Source organism: Coenobita brevimanus, chromosome 94 (assembly GCF_032717465.1).
Source record: "Coenobita brevimanus isolate Jiangsu-jjx chromosome 94, ASM3271746v2, whole genome shotgun sequence".
Classification (NCBI taxonomy): domain Eukaryota; kingdom Metazoa; phylum Arthropoda; class Malacostraca; order Decapoda; family Coenobitidae; genus Coenobita; species Coenobita brevimanus.
In genome coordinates, this window is record NC_137047.1 from 413672 (window position 1) to 434419 (window position 20748).

The 20748-nt window shown below is 40.1% G+C and overlaps 1 protein-coding gene across 1 annotated transcript; it reads right to left on the bottom strand.

Moving 5' to 3' along the window:
* Nucleotides 1-1562: 1562 nt before the first annotated feature.
* On the bottom strand, nt 1563-20042 carry Naglu (N-acetyl-alpha-glucosaminidase). Its single transcript, XM_080282566.1, has 19 exons — nt 20035-20042; nt 18262-18346; nt 17560-17741; nt 16724-16899; nt 15771-15989; nt 14329-14490; nt 14135-14200; nt 12710-12773; nt 11911-12056; nt 10967-11051; nt 10646-10795; nt 10028-10173; nt 9649-9721; nt 6829-6918; nt 4238-4786; nt 3791-3858; nt 3175-3295; nt 2693-2960; nt 1563-1948 (listed from the first exon to the last, which is right to left on the bottom strand). The coding sequence occupies exons 2-19, from the start codon at nt 18341-18343 to the stop codon at nt 1824-1826; spliced, it is 2772 nt and encodes a 923-aa protein (XP_080138692.1). The 5' UTR covers nt 18344-18346; nt 20035-20042; the 3' UTR covers nt 1563-1823.
* Nucleotides 20043-20748: the final 706 nt, after the last annotated feature.

Sequence of the window (20748 nt, forward strand, 5' to 3'; positions counted from 1 at the left end):
ATTCTGGAAATGCTAATTGGTTGACTGCGTAATACATTCCAGAAGAGCCGCGTGAAATGTTGTAAACTTTTCAGTCATTTTTCATGCCTACTGCATGCTTATGCTTGATGAGAGGGTCATATATCGTCAGTGTGGAGTGTAAACTTTGACTAAAATGTTATCACATTTGGTTAGGTATAAGTAAGTCAAAACACATTATGAAAATAATTTTTTTAACCAGTTTTCCAGAACCATGGACATAGGAAATGTTTAGGGCCACCGCAGCCTAGGCATTAAGATATCTACTGAAGATACTCACTGCTATGATATGTTTTTATATTTTATTCTTGTGGCTATTAGATAATCTCATTGTTTATGAGAGCAACATGGAACTGATGAGCTCAACCCCTTCTGTCTGATGATGTATTTTCAATTACAGTAATGTATATACATGCTAACACAAGAAGGTTCTATTCAGTTTTGGGAAGATTTCTGGTAGAGGAGGGGTTGAAAAAGACTACAAATAATCTTTTCAGTTCAAAAACTCTCCCCTCAGTTGAATATAAGTGTCTAAAGGCAAATACAAAACTACAAGGCACTAAAAGAGTGCATACCTCTGCCAATACCAACAAAATTTTATGATTTGCTGCTGTGATTCCCCTTTCTTACCAGACGAGTACATTTATAGTCTCACAAAGTCAATTAATTTTACAGTCTTAGTCTACCCCATTACACAATCTCAGTGATCACATACCTCCACAATGCCAATAAAATGCATTACCTATTACTGCAGGCAGATCTGGACCCACCTTAAAATCTCATCAGCTCTTGCTTGACCCATTGCTCACCTATCCACCAGATTTCACAAAAATTTGATAATTTTTTGAGATATCTTGTACAAAAACAGACAGAGACATGGATGAATACATAACCATCCAATTTCACTGGCAGAGATAATGAGACCTGCATCATCAGAATGAAGAAGTTAAAGAGAGCTGTATCTGATTCCTTCAGTTCAAGAGTGACCAGCAGTGAAGAGGTTAACAGGGTCATTATTTATCCTATAAATTTTGAAAAATCTCTCCTAAGCTGGTTTAATAAGAACTACAGGCAGTCATAGTGCAGAGGTTAAACTACAGTATCACAGTCATGCAACCAAACCCTCATTACCTGTGGCATCTTTCTACCGTATATCATCTTGGAAGAGTTCTTAGTAGTGAGGGTGTTAATGAAGGCTTCATCTAACCCCCCATTTCAACAAGTGTCTTCTAAGATTAAGAAATAAGCCAGAGACAGCAAGTACGAATATACTATATATACTGTATATAAAATCCTCCTCTAAATCAAGGCACAGTACTTAAATAGCTATACCACTCCAAAGGGTGTCCCATTAAGTACCTTTCTCATTACAATGTCATCTATTAATCTTTATTCTTGCTACTACCAGACAATTTAACTAACCTAACAACCTAATATGAACTAACCTAACCTAATCCTACTATCACTAACTTTACCTATGCTTTTTCCTTTACTGATATTTCTTCACCTTCATCCTATTCATTCTCAATCTCATGTACACTTTAATGTGTTATTTTGTTTTCCTACTTCTTGCATTTCCTGTTTTTCTTGATCTCCCTCTTCTCCAACTCCACTGACCACTATCCTCCTCTCCTTTTTTTTTTTTTTTTTCTATTTCTTATTTTTATTGCTTTCTTCATTTCCCTCTTCCATTCCCATTCTCATCCACATTTTCCTTCCCTTTTTTTTCCTATTCTCTGCCTTTATTGCTTTTCCTTTATCTTCCTCCTCACTTTCCCTGTACTACTCACCTCTCCTTGTTCAACCTATTTCTTGTCTCTAATCCTTCGTATAGTTCTGCGGTACTGCTTGCTGAAGTCCGTCAAGAGCTGGGAATTGAAAACGGACCGATACTTCCTGTACAACTGAAGTGCCAGGTCAAGTGTGCTACCTGTTAGGAGACAAGGGGAAAACAATGCTATGGATGTAATGGAGATCAGGGAGAGAAAAGGTATGGAAAGAAGATGGAATAAACTGATGAGTATGGGGAATAAAAAATAGATTAGGGAAAAGAATGGTAAGGATACAGTACACTAACACGTTACAGGGAAAAATGATAATTACAGTAGACTCTTGCTATAATGGACTTATTGGGGGAAAGTCAGGTTCATTAAAGCTGATAGTTCATTATATCTGAGGGTCACTCCCCTGAGATGGAAATTCAAGCACATGTTTGAAAATCAGTGTGTACAGTAGCATATTCTTGAACTAAAATGTACACTATACCCATTTTACAGTAACTTGGTCCATAATTTTGCCCTTTTGCGACTTATTTCACATCCTTGTCATGGCACTTCTTCATGACTAGTACAGTATTACCATAATCTGTTTTACAGCTCAGCAATCACAATCGGGAGAGAGCAATTTCAGGCCAAGCTGGAGTAAAATGGGTAGGAAACACGTGTTGCAACCCATCACACCCCATTTAATGACCACTGACTGTTATAGCCGATGAAAATTCTGTGGGCTTTACAGCATTTGTTAAATCTGATATCCACCATCCTGGGGTTCATTACAATGAGAGCTTACTGTATAGTAAAAATAACACTGTAAGTTGAGAATGAATTATAAACTTAAGGTATTTTTGTAAAGGCACTAATTATTCTTATAAGTTTCTTTCACTTCTTTGCTTCACCTGTGGGTTGAGTTGGGAAGCTTGCATTGACATTCTTGGCAAACTTCCTCTCCACCTCCTCGTACACCTCAAAGTTGAACGAGGACTGATCAAATGGCTTGCCAGAGAGTAAACTATCCTCCAGCCTCTCTGCAAACAGTGCCCAACGACCCCTAAGGTAGTCCGAGAATATGCCACTCCACTGTTTGATGGCATAGTCCAGTATTTCACCAGTTGGACCCCAGAGTGTAATCTGGTGTAGCGCATTTACCACCAGTTGATTACGTTCCTGTGGGCATAAAGAATGGGTCACATGAAGCTGTTGTTTTAACTAGCCTTCTATGACAGTTGTTTGGGTAAATAAGCTCACAGTAATTATAAAAAGATTTCCTACTAAAGTTCCAATCTATTTTTTAAACTCAAAAACTTTAGTTGCCAACTAGGCTATTCAGGCTTTAATCTATTAAGCTCATTACAAGATGGCCATCCATCTATACAGCTACCTGATCATTACTGGCCCATGAGGCTGCACCATCAACCCATGGTCCCAAGAGGAAGGCTGGAGATGAAGCCAGGAGACTATCCATATCTGCTAGTAGGTTTTGGAGTATCTTGCTGGACTCCCTGTGGGAATAGATGGACTTTGCTAATCTTCCACATGACTTACTAGCATGACCCCTCTAATATCATCACTCAGATCCTGGATGAGATAGCCCAAGCATGTACAGTATTCAGTATGGATTGTGGGTATTACTGCATTATTGAAGTGGTGGCAAATGAAGGGGCATGACACACACAATGATTGCCAATGATTGTCAGGCCTTGGGAAATAGGGTATCAATTTACATCTAGAGCTGGAAGAAGAAAAAGAATAAAAATACCATATCTTAATAACTGAGTACAGTACCTACGTACAGTATGAATATAGAACCTTTTGCCTACCCAAATACTAATCAACTCAACTTACTTATCATACACCTACTTCTCAACCCTGTAACTACCTACTTATATAAATCCCTGGTTATCCACCACCTGACACATACCTGACAAAACTTAGCCCATAGCAGTCTAACCCAACCTTACCTAACCCATCATTCATATTTATCAACTGAGACATACCTCAGAGCCAACAGTACGCCATTCTTGTAGTCATCAATCAGTCTCAGGGAGAAATTTCCACCAATCAGCTGTCAAAAACAATGCACCTTAATCAATCACATGCCTGACCTATGACACAAGTTCTATCAATCTATTAACTAGTATTCAATCTCTTAACAAAGTGGATGAAAGGTAGACAAGTAGCATGCCCTCATTTTGCGAATGGAATGCATTTTTTAAATTCAGCTGTATAATGACTGACTGTACAGTATAATAAATTTATTGCTGTAGCATTCATGTAAGCAAGAAAAACAATCATATAGCAAGAAATTGGGCAACAAAATGATCTCATGAATGAAGAAAGTCCTAATTTTTGTTGATCATATAAGTGAATGATCATTTACCAAGTGATTGTGTAACAAGGGTGCACTGTATAAGGATAAATTAGCCTGATACACATTAACATACCTGAAGCATCTGTCGTGTGATGTCAACCACATCATGTTTAAAGGTTTCTTGTTCCTGAACACTCTTCCCTTGCCTCTGGTTCCCTCCCCTGCCTTGTGTTTCATCTGCTCTCCCTTCCCACCTACTCCTATCCACTTGTTCTTGTCCAGTTACGGGTACTTCTCTCTTCTCTTCCAATTCCATTTTGCTACAACTTTCTTTCCCTTCATCCCCTTGGTACTTTACTCTCCAATCATTCATTACCTGAATTATGAACCCACTGCTTCTCTTCTTCCTTTTTAATCCATCATATATTTTCCAATTCTCACTGCGCACCATCTCTGCTTCTGGATAAGGGCCAGGTTCAACAAAATTCTCCAACCGTTTGAGTAGCAGGCTGTGCCCAAGCTGATGTCGGCTTGAACCAGTTGCTGTCTTTTTTCGTTCAATCACAGAACTGGCTTGAGAAGGATACATAACAGATGGTGTTTGTGTGTTCTCTGTGGTACCATTAGCAACTGCCATGATCAGATCCCAGGCCTTCACTACATCAGCAACTGAGTACCATAACTGAAACATGGAAATATGATATACTGTAGTCAAAAAATGACTGAAAAAATATAACTTGTAAAAAATTAAAAAATGAAGCAAGAAAAATATCAATTACATATTAATAATCATGAGGTACTTAAACTCAGCTGAGAAGCTTATATGAACATGATCCATTGCTACAAGTGGAAATGTTGGGTTGAAGGGAGAGAGACAGGTTAGAGCTTGAATTCTTTCTCTAATGTTTTGGGGTACGGGGAACTCATCTTAACCCGAGGCGTCCCGTCGACGTATAGATACGTTGCAACATTTTGCATTTGCCAGTCCCAATGAAGTACTGGTACGCTGCGCAAGTGCAAGATTCATAATTTGCACAATTTTCAATTTTCGCGCGTGATTTTTTGTTCGTATACACGGGACACCTTCCTCTATTCCCCTACAAGATGTCAAGCAGGGACAATGCCTTACACCGCATAACCTCCCGCCCCCCTGCACGCCATTGTCTCGGCAATTCACCTGTTACCAGTGACCTGGCCAATAAAGACATTCAGGGCCAGAGTGATTCCTCAATTGATGACAATGTGGAGGACAAAGTTTACATAGCATTAGAGGAAGAAACAGTCAGAAATGATGATCAGGTAATGTGGCAAAAAAATGTCAGGTATGGTGATGAGTTAGTGAGTGAAACAATGCTCATAATGCCTATATTACTGTTTGAAAACAAAAAATACGCTCATACTACATATAAATTCGTACCAAGTAAATAAATAAATACTGTTTATGAGTGGTGTGAAATAGTTACCCTCCCATAGAACTCGTTTTCTTTGGTGCCAGCCTGTTAGAAAACCCAGTAAGGTGAGGAGGTACTGCTACCTGGATCGAGTATTTTAAACCTCAGGTGAGCGATTTCTCAATGAATTTTCGATGTTTCTCACCAAAAGCAGAGGTTATAGCCAAAAAAATATTTCGAAAATGCCTCGGGATTGGGGGGTGTCGGAGATGCGAAATAACTCAAGACGTGACGGGTTAACCACCTTCTGGACCTGGAGTGGTGGCGTTTTCGTCATGGGTCCACCCCACAGAGGCTGTCAAAGTGCGTGAGAGGGCAGCTGCTATGGGAGGAGGAGGGCTGGGGGAGCTTATGGTCCTACTCCTCCCCTTTCCATCGCCACCCCTCTCACACAGTTACCACAGAGATGAGTGCTGACTACTGCTTCACTACCACTTGTCTCTTATTTACTGTTTTGAAGTGTTTTGTGATTGTTTAACGCTGAACGTTCCTCGGGTATACCTGCTTGCAATTATTCAGCCACACTTTTATGCATTTCTGGCGAGTAAACCAAAAACCCATATCATTTTAAGTGTTTATTTAGTGATCATGTACATATTTCTATTACTTTCAAAGGTCCCTCCCAACAGTCCAAAAATAACAATAGTCCGAAAGACCATCGGTCCCCTACCATTTGTATTACAGGACTTTTACTGTACATATATCTGTCTATCTATTTATCTATCTATCTTTTGGGACCATGGAAGACATGGGGAATGGGATGACCTGAGGTTAAGGTAATGCAGTCTGGATCTTCAAAGTTATAAACACCCTATATCCATGGCAGTGTTTTACATGATAATAAAGTACAATGCAGTACCACAAAACCATTTAAAATGTTGAGTGGTAACCATACAGCCAACAGAGAGACACCTATTAGTTAAGGTGCTCCAGCTGGATGTGGCCCGCAAGTCTAAATTGCTGGGGCTGTTTAGTTTCTGTGCTTCTGTCATGCTACTACTCATGGGCAAGCTGTCCATAGCTCTTCTTTATGACTAGTACCATATTCGACTGGAAATCTATTAGTACAAATCAGCACTGAAGATGGAGAAATGGCATTTTAGGTCAAGATGGAGTAAAAAGAGTACAGTCACTCTTCTCTTTCATCTGAAGAGGCAAGCCCTATGTCCCTAATAATGGACTGAATGATGGATGCAAAACTTCTGACCACCTCTTGCATTTGAACCATAGTGCATTAATTACCCACATGCTACTAGCCCTATTTCCCACTTACCTCATCCATACTCCTATTCACATCTGGCCTCGTAACTAAGATGTACTGCCCATGGTTGTACATGAGCGTCTGACAGTTGTACACGCTGCGCTGTGCACACAAGAGAAAGAATGCTGTGTGGGAACTGCATGAGATGGGACAAAGTCAGGTAAAGGGGGATAAAAAGTGAGCTACAATACAGGAAAACAGTGAAGAAAGATAAAGCATGAGTGACTGCAAAGAAAATTAGGAAATGAAAGGGTAAATTGTAGGAGTTTAACTTTTTCAGTATGATGATGATGGAATATTTTAGTTTAATACCACTACCTCTTCATAAACCTGTTCATTTCAGGATGATCTCATGTACTGAAGAGATGAATGAAGGCTATAACGAAGCCCTTCATTCTGAAAGCTCTCTCCCAAGTTTAATACAACCATCTAGGGGTGGCTCTAATACTATAACCAGACATCTTGAAGCTGACGGGACTGATAGAAGAGGATGTACGTACTTCTGTCTACGGGTGACTCTACAATGAGTGACAAGCCAAATGGTTTCCGGTACATCAGCAAAACATTTACTAAGGTGGGTGGTAACCATATAACCAAATCACTCTCATCTTAAATGTCATGACCGACTTGCCTAGCCCCAGGCTCCTACACTCCTCATGGGACAACACTGGGTTTGATGATGAATGACTGAAAAAGAAACTGGTGAGAAAAAAACATAACACAAATGACAAGTAGCGGAAAAAAAAAAAAAGAGGGGAACTGAGGGATGGAGAAAAGACAGCCATATTCTTGGTGGTTAAGGTGGCTCCCTAGCACCCCTTCCTTATTGGTTTATTTCTGCATACAGTATGCAAATATTTCATTTCTATAACATGCCAGGAATCTGTCAGTAAAGAAAAACATGAACATCTGTCTACTCATCTGTCTATCTATCTGTCACTCAATCATTCAGTTCTTTTTGTTTCATCAGGAGCACAGAGGCTCAGGGCTTGGACACCATATATACAAGTGAATTATTAGGTTTGATATGCACAATATATCATTAAGAAAAAGGTGCTAAAGACTCTTACAAGAATACACGTCCAAAGGCAGACTGGGGGAAGGAGAAAGGGACTTTTTACTCACAAAATATTTTGGGTGTATCTTAGGTCTTCGGGTAATAATAACTCCTTTACCATGGAATCTTATTGGTAGGGTGCAGTTGTAGACAGAGCCCTGCAAGGAAGAGAATCACAGCCAAAGAGGCATGGAAGAGAGGAAAGAATGGCACAAGAAAGAGCCCAGAAAGAAAGAAGATAAACTTGGGATGGGGAATCAAAACGGAAGATTAGAAGGAAAGAACCCCAGAATGGAGAGAGGTCAAAATGGTATGGGGAGATCAAAATGGAAAGTGGAATTCTGACTGGAAATGAGAGATTAGAATGGAAAAAAGGATCAGACTGCATGGAGACTAGAATGGAAAGGGATGATCAGAGTCCAAGCGAAGATCAGAATGGACAGGGGACAATAAAACATGAAGATCAGAAAGTATTAGCTGAATAAGGTAATGAAAAATAAAAGCAGCAAGAGAAATAATAAGAAATAGGGGGGGGGGACTCTGAAATTGGAAGAGGAAATGGAAGAAAGGAAACTAACAAAAACAGAAATCACTAAGAGAAGAAATGAAAATAAACATTTAACATCTTTTTATGGTCAGTATATCAGTAACTTGTTTCAGGAGTGACACGGCATATACACACTGCTGATCAACTATTTCTCTATGATTCTGTGTTTAATACAGGTCAGCTTGGTTTATGCTCATGGAAAACAGATCAACTAATGATCAATTATGTATCAAATGTAGAGCCTATAGTGATCACAAAGGTGAAACTGGCAAAGGAATATTGAAAAAGGGTGCTTTGTAGTGAATCAAAGTGACTGTGTAAGTGAAAATGGTGAATGTATAAAGATCCCATATGAGAACGACTGTACATCCAATCAATCATTATCTGATTAGTTTTCCATGAACTTAAACCAACTGTATAGCAAGGCTGGCCTGCATAAAAGATGACAAATTAGACAATGTGTTCCAAATGCACGTCATAAAACACCCACCCATAAACATACATATATACAGTATAAATTAATACAGGTACAGGCGGGTCATGTTATACATGCATCTGCTACATGAGAAACTGATGATAGAGAATGTGCAACTTAGACCTAAATTTGGTGTTGCAAGCAGGGTCAGTTAACCTAACCGATTTCCCCATAAGTTATGTACTCGATTATACAAGTTTCATTATTCTTTTTTTTGTTTTGTTTGATCCAAGATACAACTATCTACTATCCTAGCAGTCCTCTAGTAACATATCCCACTTGTATAACGAGACCCACCTATACCTCATTCATGCATGGAAGACAAAAATATCAAATCCTCACTTGTGTACTATAACTTCTATCTGTTTATCTACAGTAAGAAATCTAAATGTCAGAGGACAGCCATTAACAAATCACACCCATGTAGCCATGTCCTCTTCTATTAGGCTACCCTTCCTCCACCTCATATCACTCTCATTCTTATACTTCTCGACCTTGTCCTTCCACCTCAACCTCAGTTTCCTTCGCCCCCTTTCTTCCTCCACCTCACTGACATACACTCTCCTAGTCAATCTCTCATTCTCCATTTGCGACACATGTCCAAACCATCTCAGGGTATTCCTCCTAACACTTTCCTGCACATCCAAATCAATAAGGCAATATTCCTGAACATATTCATTTGACTGCCTCTCCACATAGCTCCACACACTCCTCTCAGAAAGATCAATTCAACTCCTCTCACTCTTGACTTACCATCAATAACTCCCAAGCTTCTCCCAGTCTTGCATCTGATGATCCATATCTTCTCTTTGCATAACTTTGTGCCCTGTGGGAAAGTGATACAGCAATTGGTGGGAAAATGGGCATTCTCATTATCATCATAATCATGGAATGAATGGGCATTTAGATACTGTACATGTGTAAGTACATCATCACCATCATCATTCTGGCCTCTTTTTCACACCTAGGAATGAGGTGAGGTAGAGTTCAGTAAGCAAGAAAAGAGAAAGCATGACAGGGAGAACTATCAATCCCATCCTTAGGCAGAAAAAAAAAAAAAGTCAGCCTGATAATGATGATAGTGATGATGATGATGATGATGATACTGAGAAAGAAGACACCAGGCTCTCACCACAATGGAACATTTATCTCGGTGATCCACATGAGCTCACTAAAGAGGTCATACATGACGTAATTTTGGTTGATACCTTCTGGAGTCATTCCTGTTCCAACGACTGTGATGTTTGTGGTGGTATTTGCTCGTGCTGCTTGTAGATGCTATGGTGGAGTAAAAGTAGAAACGATATAAGAAAAAAATACAGTAAATTCAGTAACTTAATATCCTGTACAGCAACAAATATAGAACAGTATACTGACTTACACCCAAATGCCATACACAAATTTCCAAAGTGACAACAAGATGCTTCCATTAGTATATTGCATTATGCTTACACACGGAAAACTGGTGGACTCTGAATGCTGGGGAGTTATGTTCAAGATCTCCACTTCATGAGAATGTGAGTACCTTAAACTTTCTCTTTCTTTCTTCTTCCCCTCCCATTCCCTTTCTAGTTCCCTGCCACCTTCTCTCTCTCTCTCTCTCTTTCCTTCATGCCATCTCTACCTACACTGCCAAAGACCTGAACACTGATCTTCCCATAAACTCTCCTTTACTCTCTTCTTCCCTCCTTTTCCCTTCTCTTGTCCCTCTTTCCTCCTCCTTTCCCTCAATTTGTATCTTCCTTCTCACCTTCAGCAACACATTAACATTGCCAAAGAGGCCCTGAACCCCGCCATAATTATGTAACATGCAGAAAATGAAGGGCTGCCCATAGAAGGACTCAAACCGGCGGTACTGAGGCAGGGTTTCAGCTGCCAGGTCCAGTATCAGCATTCTGCCCTGTGAAATAGAGATAACATATCATCATAATCATCATCATTATTGTTATTAGAACCATCACAATACTGTATTGAACTTTATTCCCAGCCAAAGACACAATGAAGTAGGTTTGGGTTCTTTTCTATGATAGAGTGAAGTAGGTTTGGGTTCTGTCCTATGACCATCACCCACCTGTGGAACAGATGTCAGAAGAGCCTTGGTTTGTTCTGGCTGCCAAAACCCTGGATTATTGACAAACATCCAACCCTGCATCACCCTGTGCAGTAAAAGAATAAGAATGATTTCTGAGCTAATTACACAGAGGAAGTGGGGAAATGAGTGTAACAAAATACTACCAATCCCATCATACCCCTTTTGAGGCGAAGGGGCATGAGGCTAAGTAGCCCTAGTCCTGTACATCTAAGGGTATTATCATCATCATCATCATCATCATCATTACATAACTGCAAAACCCCTAATCACCTCTTGGGGGTCAAATTTATAGAAGGCTATTACCCTGGGGGGGGAAAAAAAAAAAATGTGGTCCATGCCATGAGGGCCTTGATTCAATACAAAGGACCTAGTATGGAACCTACAAGTTTGACCTTTATCTTCCTTTGTTTCTGAATCCTACAACTGAGGTGGGGATTAGTGTTTAGATGATAACGATGACAGTCAAACATGACCCTGACAACAGCCAACTGTAACACTGGACAAGAGCTGCAGTATCAGATTTGCTATGATATCTATTCCATGAATGGTCAAATAGATGACATCTGAAATTTATGCAAATTATTGATAGTTCCGCCCACAATTTTTAGGTGGCAACTCTGTACAGGAATACATCCTCAAGCAGTCCTACATTACTAGGAAATAGCTACTGTTAGATATTTTCAGTATTATCATATTTCAATATCACTGTTTCCTGTCAAGGAGAGGGATAGGTGCTGGAATGGGACATTTTCACACAGTGTCATTGATATAACCAGGCAGTGGAGTTGCTCGATTATAAAATCATCTCCCTCAAAAGTCCCATCCATGTGTCATCTCAACAGTTTGAAACAGGAATAAACACAACACATGCCCTCATACATTCTCTCTCTCTCTCTCTCTCTCTCTCTCTCTCTCCAACTAACCAAACAGCTAGGGGATCAACATCCGTCATAGCCCCAAGCACAGCAGATCCAAGAGACTGAAGGTATGTGGGGTCAGAGGAGACGGGGATCATCTCATTGAAGGGGTCACAGTTGTAGAGGTGGTCTGTGCCGAAGGTTTGGTTCACCTGGTGGGTGACGCAAGATAAGGTGAATTAAAAAAATAAAAATGGCTGAAAGGAAATGAAAAAAGAATTGGACAAAACATTTTTTAAAATGGCTGTGAGGAATGGAGGTAGAAAAAGTAGGACAGAGAGAAAATGGCTAAGAGGAATAGATATAAATGAAAATAGGATAGAGAGATACTCCTTAGGAGAATAGAAAAAAAAAACTGTGACTAAGATGAAAGGAAGGAAGTGGTGTAGCTAAAATGATTAATAAGAGTGAAGAAAAAGTGATGGGTGAAAAAAAAAAAAGGGGGGGGGGAAATGTGGGAAGGAGACTGGAAAAAGAATCTTATGCATATGATAATTAAATCCCATGTAATACTGTATGGAAGCAAAAGTAAATCCTTACAGAAAAAATGCAAAGTACTCAAATTTGTACATGAGTTCAAATCAGAAGTCATCATGACTGCTCTTGTGAAACCCCAATATTGAGGATGGCCATCGTAGCTATGGCTACAGTTTTCAATGGACTGGAAGCTAAGCCAAGTTAAGAAAAAAAAATAATTACTTCAACAGTTGCTGAAAAACTGTCTGGAAAAGAAGAAATCTATGATGCGTAATAACATTTTTTACTAAAAATTTAAAAAACACATGAAGACATCAGTTCACCTCACCTCTTGGATGAAATTTGATCCAATGGTTTTAAACAGAGGATCCCTGGGGTCCAAGAAAAATGTTCTGAAAAAAAAAATATATATATATATATATATATATATATATATATACTGTATATATATCATCATCATTCAAAGTTATTACCACTTATAGATAGGATGAGGAAATATGGTATAATGGTAATGAAAATCAGCATTTAAATTCATTATGATATTAACCAATAAATTCATATTTGTACCTTCACCATAAACGATGAAATTCGAAGTTAGAAAAAGTCCTTGTGAATTTTAAATCATGTTAACCTCTAACATGATACTGTATATTGTACACCATGATACAATACGTCATTGCTTCAGGCAACAAACTTAATCATTTAATCATCAACAAACATCAATACATTTTCATGGGTTTTGTTGGTTCTCAATCACTTCTGCATTCTATTTTAAATCCACCCATGCATCATCCAATCCTACGTTGCCCCATGAGAAGCGAAGGAGCCCAGGGCTAGGCAAGTTGGTCCTGAGATTTTAAGATGAGAGTGCCCAGCCTCATTCATCCCTGAGTGGCATTATGTAAGCAATAAACCCCAACCACGTCTTGGATATAAACCTTCACCAGTTCAATCCGACTGGAATGCCTTAATTACCCACTAAACCACCAGATGCCAAAATCTAGTTATATGGTTACCACCCAGCATAGTAAATGGATTCCTGGTGTACAGGAAACCATTTGGTTTGTCACTCAGTGTAGAGTCACCCACAGGCAGAACAAAGAGGAAAGAATGAAGGAAAGAAAGACACAAGAGGGAGTGTAAAGTCACTCGCAGGCAGAAGGACGAGGAAAAAATGAAGGAAAGAAAGACAGAAGAGGATAGAAGGAACGAAGTATTTAGAATATTAATTTTAATCCTGTCAACCCAAGAACATCATTTAAATTTAATTCTTTTGTGCTTCAAAAGCTTTTTAATTAGCTTTAAACAGACACTAGGAACTCGAAGGGTTAGCTACAGTCTTCATTAACCCTGCCACTACCACAGAGTTTTAATCGAAGTTAAGGCTGTCTGTCAGTAAAACAAATATCACAAAAAAGTTATTGTAGTGACGGGATTAATATTCTCTTAATCCTTGATTCATTAAGTCCCAAATTTGACAAATGTTTGGTCAGTGCAGTGAAGGAAGAGAGGGAGAGAGAGGGAGACCAAGGATGAAGTGGAGGGACAGGATAGTGAGGCATAAGGGTAAGAATGGTGTGAGGTGGAGGGGAGAGCAGTTCTTTGGCAGGGGACAGGGCAATGTGATGGTAATTTGTTTGTGTTTACCTTCTCCTCAGTTCATTTGTCCAGCTATTGATAAATAAACATATCATAATGCCAACACAAAATTATATAAATAAACATATCATAATGCCAACACAAAATTACTAACCTGGTGTAAGGGTCAGTGAAATGTCCCCAGGCACTGAGTCTTGTAATGTTGGCTGAAGGGTACAGTCTGGAAATTATAAATGATCTGTAGCAATGAATACTATATGAAAAAATATATACTTCAAAGCAAAATTTCATCTATAACCTAATTTATTCTTTATAAACATGCATACATCCATGCACTTCTTCCCTTACCTCTGCAGCCCTTCAGGAACATGGCCAGCAAATGCAGGCAGAATGGGCATAATCCCAAACTCCCGCATTCTTCCCACTATCTGCTTGTTTAGGGCAGATCTTTTTGACATCCAGTCTTGAGTCAGAGGTCCACCCCAACCTTGGATATTGCCCATTCTGTTCCTGTCATAACAGAATGGAGACAAACATCAACAAACTAATTTCAGGATAATATTAAGCACTGCATTGAATATCATTTCTATTTTACACTGACATATACAGTACTCGGGATTAAGGCATCTGGCTACTGACAGATACTGTAGGCTCATCTGAACATGAACCTCATGGACTGCGGGTAGACACTGCTTTTTCCTACAGATCACCATCCTCTTTTTAAGTGATTAGGAGGAGGCCAAGGGATGCCTGTATAGCTGGGTAGCTTCCACTCCTCAGGTACTGTATACTGGAGTCACCATATAGAGGTGTCCCTCTCTGGTACCAAAGAGATAATCATCATCATCATCATCATTGTCATCATCCAGACCTCCTTTCCCACCCTAGGGGAGGGTGAGGAGGAGCAATGTCCAGACAGCCCAAATTTGCCCAATCCAATGGGCCACGCTTCCATTCACTCATCATACAAGCCCCCGGAATCCTGGCTCCATCAGATACGCCAAAAACATTCACCACATTCTGTAGCTTCACATTATCGTATCCAATAGAGTCAATCCAGACGCTGCCATGTTAAAAAGGGTTCCCAAAATACCTGATCATGCACTTTCCCTCACAACATTCATTCAGCCACCTCGATCTCCTGTCAGCTCCATACCGACTTCCAAGCCTCTCTTCCTCACACATTCATCCACCATATCTCTTCACCTACTCCTTGGCCTACCCTGCCTCCTCCCTCCTTTAAATTCACTAAGATATACCTTTTTCACCACCCTATTGTTATCCATTCTCTCCACATGACCATACCATCTCGGTACACTCTTTTCGATTCTGGTGTCCACCGACTTCCTCGCTCCGAATCTTTCACGAATCACATTATTTCATATTCTATCCACCCTATATACTCCACATATATTCCCCAGCAATCCCATCTCCATTGCTCTTACTCTTGACTTTTCATTTTCTTGCCACACCATAGTCTCACATCCATATGTTAAAGTTGGTACTAACACTCCATGTAAGCCTCGTGCAGCTGCAACACTCAATTAGCCTCTGTTTCTTATCAAGGCCTTCATTGCACCAGCTACTTTTCTTCCTTGTGTCACCCTACTTTCAACTTCTTTTGCACATTTTCCTCTCTTTTCTGTCACTGTACCCAGGCATTTGAACTCTCTCACCAGTTCCAGTCTCTCTCCATTCACGGTTACATCGCACTGGGAGTCATCTTCTCTCTCAATAACCATCATTTTACTCTTTTCTACATAACAACAGATATGAAAGGACTCACGCACCAAGCCAGAAATGGAGGCCCGGCAAAAAATCCCTTCAAATCATCATCAGTCAAGCCAAGAGAGAGGAATGTTCGACGCCACACATCCTCCTGTCCAGTTGGGGCCAGAACCAAGTTGATGCCATTCAGTGCCATCCAGTCTATGCCACGCTCCCATTCTTCCCATGTCCACCAAGGGGTCGAGTAGGACAAGGTGCAGATGTTGAAATAGTATCGGAATCTGGGAAAAACAATTAACATTACCACCTTGAATTGGGTGATGTCTTTATACAATTTTTTTTTCCCATGTCCAGAAATGGGTTGAGTACAACAAGATGCAGATATTGACACAGTTGCAATATCTGGGGGACTGTCATCATCATCAATGTCTTCGGTGCCACTGCTATTGTTATCACTGTTGTCATCATCATCCTGACTTCTTTTCCCTCCCATGGATGGTAAAAAAATAATATTAACCCCTTGGATCCAGTGACGTGGTCTTTTTTGCAGTATATTCTGGCTACAATCTGGCTATACCGTATTATTTTTGGGGTTTCTTCAGTGCTAGTACTGTACTGAAGGAGTAGGTTAAAGAAGGAGACAGCATGAGAGAGGGAGAACTACCATCAGGACACCCAGCAAAATGGGTACCGGTAAGACATTTATTCACACACTTCAAACCCCAAGAGTCCTGGCTCCACCTCAAGGTGACTGATGAATCATTTGGGTGTTCAAAAACCTACGGTGTGTTTGTTCTAACCTGATAAACATCCCTAACCCTTTTCAGCTCAGTTGATGGGCAGGTGTAGTAAGAGTGGAGGTCAAATTTGGTTAGCAGTCAGAAAGGTTCATTTCTATCCCTTAACTAAAGCTCACTGAATATCAAACAACCATGATTCAGTACCAAAATTGTAGGGTGTGGCCACATTCCCTCAGACAAAAAGCATTCTGATTACACAGTTGTCACTGCCTTACCTCTCTGGAGCTGTCCTCTCAAATGACGCATCTGGCAATTTCTTAGGCAAATCCAGCTGATCAGCCTCCCAGGACACATGACAGAAACAGTAATACTTCAGGTAATACAAAACTCCACTGCTGGCGGCCACACCTGTACTTCCAGTAATTTGTGCTGTTCCATTCTGGGCTGTAATCTGTAAATAAAACCATGAAAATGTAAGGTGTTACAAGACTTTTTGTTGTTGTTGTTGTTTTTTGGTTGCAACTCAAAGGAGGCAAAGTGCACTTCATAAACATACACAGTATACATACTGTATATAAAGTACATGACTGAAGCTGTTTGCCTACTGTTCCACAGCATTTACGTCATGCTTGGGGCATATTTGCCACTTTCTTCCCTGATGGAACATATCAAAGAGAATCTCCTATGGACACAAAAGTATAGGCTACCAAACCTGTCTCAGCTTTGTACAGTAATATTAGCCAGTAGAGGAAATGGAAAATAGAAGTGAAATATTAAGTAAACATCTGTCTCTTCCTGTACATCTTCCAGTACTGCATCACCGACATTAGCCCCCCCTTTAAACAACTCTTCAACTATTCATATCTCTTCTAAATATAGCTATACAGTACCGGGTATATACAGTATTGTACATGTATGCATACATAAACATGACACCATGCAATGCCTTATTGAATTCCTATTCTGAGGTTAAGCTTGATACAGCTGATTTTAGTAGACTGAAAACTAAACCAAGTGCCAAAACGAGGTACCTAGTTTCCAACAGTTGCTGGAAAGTGTTGGGAAAAAAGAAATTAAGATAAGTAATACGGTTCTATACCCCCCAACTCACCTTAAAATGGTCCATGTTCACTGAGCCAATATTGGGGTCAACTTTTATGTCAAAGTCTGCAGCTCTGTTACCAAGTAATCGTTGCAGCATGGCTTTGACTGCATCCTCTTGTTGTTGTGGTGAAGATGATGGGTGCAGCCGACCAATGTGCTCCTCCCATGGCTGGCGGCTGTGTGTGCTGCCTGCAAATTTATACGCACAGAATTAGAAGTAAAAGAGTCTTGCAGTGTTGATGTAGATGTGCTAGAAAGTGTCTGAAGTATCTTGAGATTGTTTGGTTACATAAAGAAAATGGTGAAAGAGAGTTTGACTATGAAACAGCATGTGAGTTTGATGGAGGGGGGAAGGGTGAGGCGGAAAAGGGCGAGGGAGGGATTGAAGATGAGATGGGGAGGTGAGGAGGAGAAGTATGTAAGTGAGAGAGGTGTGAATTTGAGAGAAGGCAGCCTCATGACAAAGGACTGAATGACATAAAGACAATTTGTTACAAGTGACAACCCCTTCAGGGAATGTGTTATTTCGCTATAGACACCTGACAGGTTGCATGAAATGCAATGAGGCTTAGTTACTGAGGTATGAAAAAACCTCCTTGCTTACAAGTCTGATCAAAACATCAGTCTGACTAATCTGGCTATCAACTCAACTGATAGGGGCTATGAATCTCAGTAAAGTTAAAACAAATGTGCCACAGAAAATACATACCTGCTGCCCAGCCAATAAAAGACAGGAGAAATACTATATGAAGAACTACCATCTGGCACTGTCTCTTATCTTGGCTGGTCATATTCTGTATGAAGAGATCATTAGTGCTATAATACAGGTTAAAAAAACTGATCGAGTGTATACAAGTGAGTTGGAGGGGGAAAGGGAGAGAGAGGATGAATAGACAGACAGGGTGGAGAAGTAGCTATGTGAGTGAGGGTGGCCTGATGGAGGAGTAAGAAATCCCATGAAGGTGATTTGTTTGTGGCCACCCCTTAGATTTTAAAGCAACTGGGTACAAACAGATATATGAGTACGGTAGATAGATTAACAGGTGGATGGATATACAGATAGCTACTGTAAACTGACAGGTAAATATAGATAAATAGACAAATACATTAGGCAGATGGATGGACAGAGACAGATAGAAGAGTGGATGACCAGACTTATGGATAAAATGAACAGATTGATAATACATGGATCGACCACCATAACTACATAGCCTACCACGAATACATGCAAAATATTACCGGGCTAGCAGCTAACATCTTTATCAGGTACAGGCAAACCCCGGTTTAACGATGCAATTGGTTAAGTAAAATCTCATCGCTAGGCAGGGTATCAAATATCGGGGCCGATTTAACATGTAAAGTATAGGGATGCGATTTTAAGCCTTGGGTTTCCCCCCCAACAAGTCCTAAACCCACCTAAATGAGTCCAAACAAAAGTTTAAAGTCAATCTAAAGGGCCTAACAGCTGTATAAGATGCTAACCTAAGCCTAACATCTGTAAATAACTCACTAATCCCAACACATGCAGTGCCCTTACCAGACATAATCACACTTATTTAGGCTAAAATTCACAAAAAATCACACTCCACACATGACTAGTATCACAGCCCTACTCATGGCAATGCTGGGATGCAATAACAATGCATTAAAATAGCAGCTTGCATAATGCTGGTGATGCAACACAATGCAGGGTAGGCATGCATGAGGGAGTTCCTCACTCAGAGACGGCCGGTGAGAGAAGAATTATAGGTGCATGCAAGGTGAATGACGGGTGCGGGGGCAGTGAAAGCATTTCTGCGCACCCTGCCAGGCGGGCAGGCTCAGCTGGCCGTGGAAAAGCACATGATTCAAACTTTTGGCCCATCATTCCCAGACAAAACATCGAAGGACCCATCATTAAACTGGGGCTCATCCATCGTTAGACGGGGCAGGGTGGCATTTATATCCCCATCACTAATCCGGGGTATCACGTATAGGGATATTGTACATCAGGGTTTGCCTGTACTATTAATCTGCCAGGCAAGACACAAAAATATTGCTGTCAGCAAACTTGTAACCAATCATTTTTTAAAAATAACATAATTACTAGTGCTTCACAAACTATATGCTTCCCTATGCACTCTATATTGTGTCTCAATAATATCACTGCTGAATTACAGTACTGTATGTTCCTCTAAATAAAAATACAGTGTTGCTGCCCCAAACCATATTTTGTGAATTATTAACCTCAGGCTCACAAAAAGTTCAAGGTGGATACACTGCCAGGGGTCCCATGTCTGTGGACAATACTTTTTCAAGTTCAAAAACCAACCTAAATAAATTCATAATCACATAAACACCACACATTCACCATAAACCAGAATGAAGTAAGAGAAATTCAGGCACTACACTCCTGGTAATGTGAGAATAACAACACGACTCATATTTCAAATATTCAATTACTCATAGTAATGTCACTAATTAAAATGGATCAACCAAGTACCTCAATAAATCTTGAAAACCTCAGGAATTCTTTGAAATCTTTTAAAATATCATTATGATGTCGCTGCCAGGTTCGCGGCTCTTCACGACACTGCAGTTAAAAGTCTTCCCGACGACTCAGGATAAGCACATGGACTTAAAGGGACACAGTAAACAAACAAACCCAAAAGCGCGATAATTAAAGGGCGGGGCAACGCATTACCGAATCGGCAATTTTAAATGGAAAATAAAATAATTATTATCAGCATATGGGTTCATACACACCCAGTTATCTGAATTCGCACTGAGCGGAACGGTAACTTTCAGCATGTCACTTCATGCATACGACACCGATACCATCAATACCGCCAACTACCACCATCACCACCACCACCTAACGTCACTACAACCTTATTCGTGCTAGGAAAGTGCTAAAGTACATGTGGAAATTGTTATATTGTTGCCAAAACTTGGGAACTTAACGTAAAATTCCAGGAATATGACCGACCACCAACCACCTGCCCGAATTCACTTAGCTATATCAGCCAAGTCGCTCAATTTGATCACGAAACTCGAGAACTACTCAAAATATGTTACAGTGTATCTACACGCACGACCTCAGAAGGGAATGCCAAGAGATTTATTGAAAGTGCCATATCACCAAAGACTGGCAGAAAAAAAATTAAAATCTGCTAACTTGCTCTCAAACTTCAATATCATGCGATTAACAGCCTAA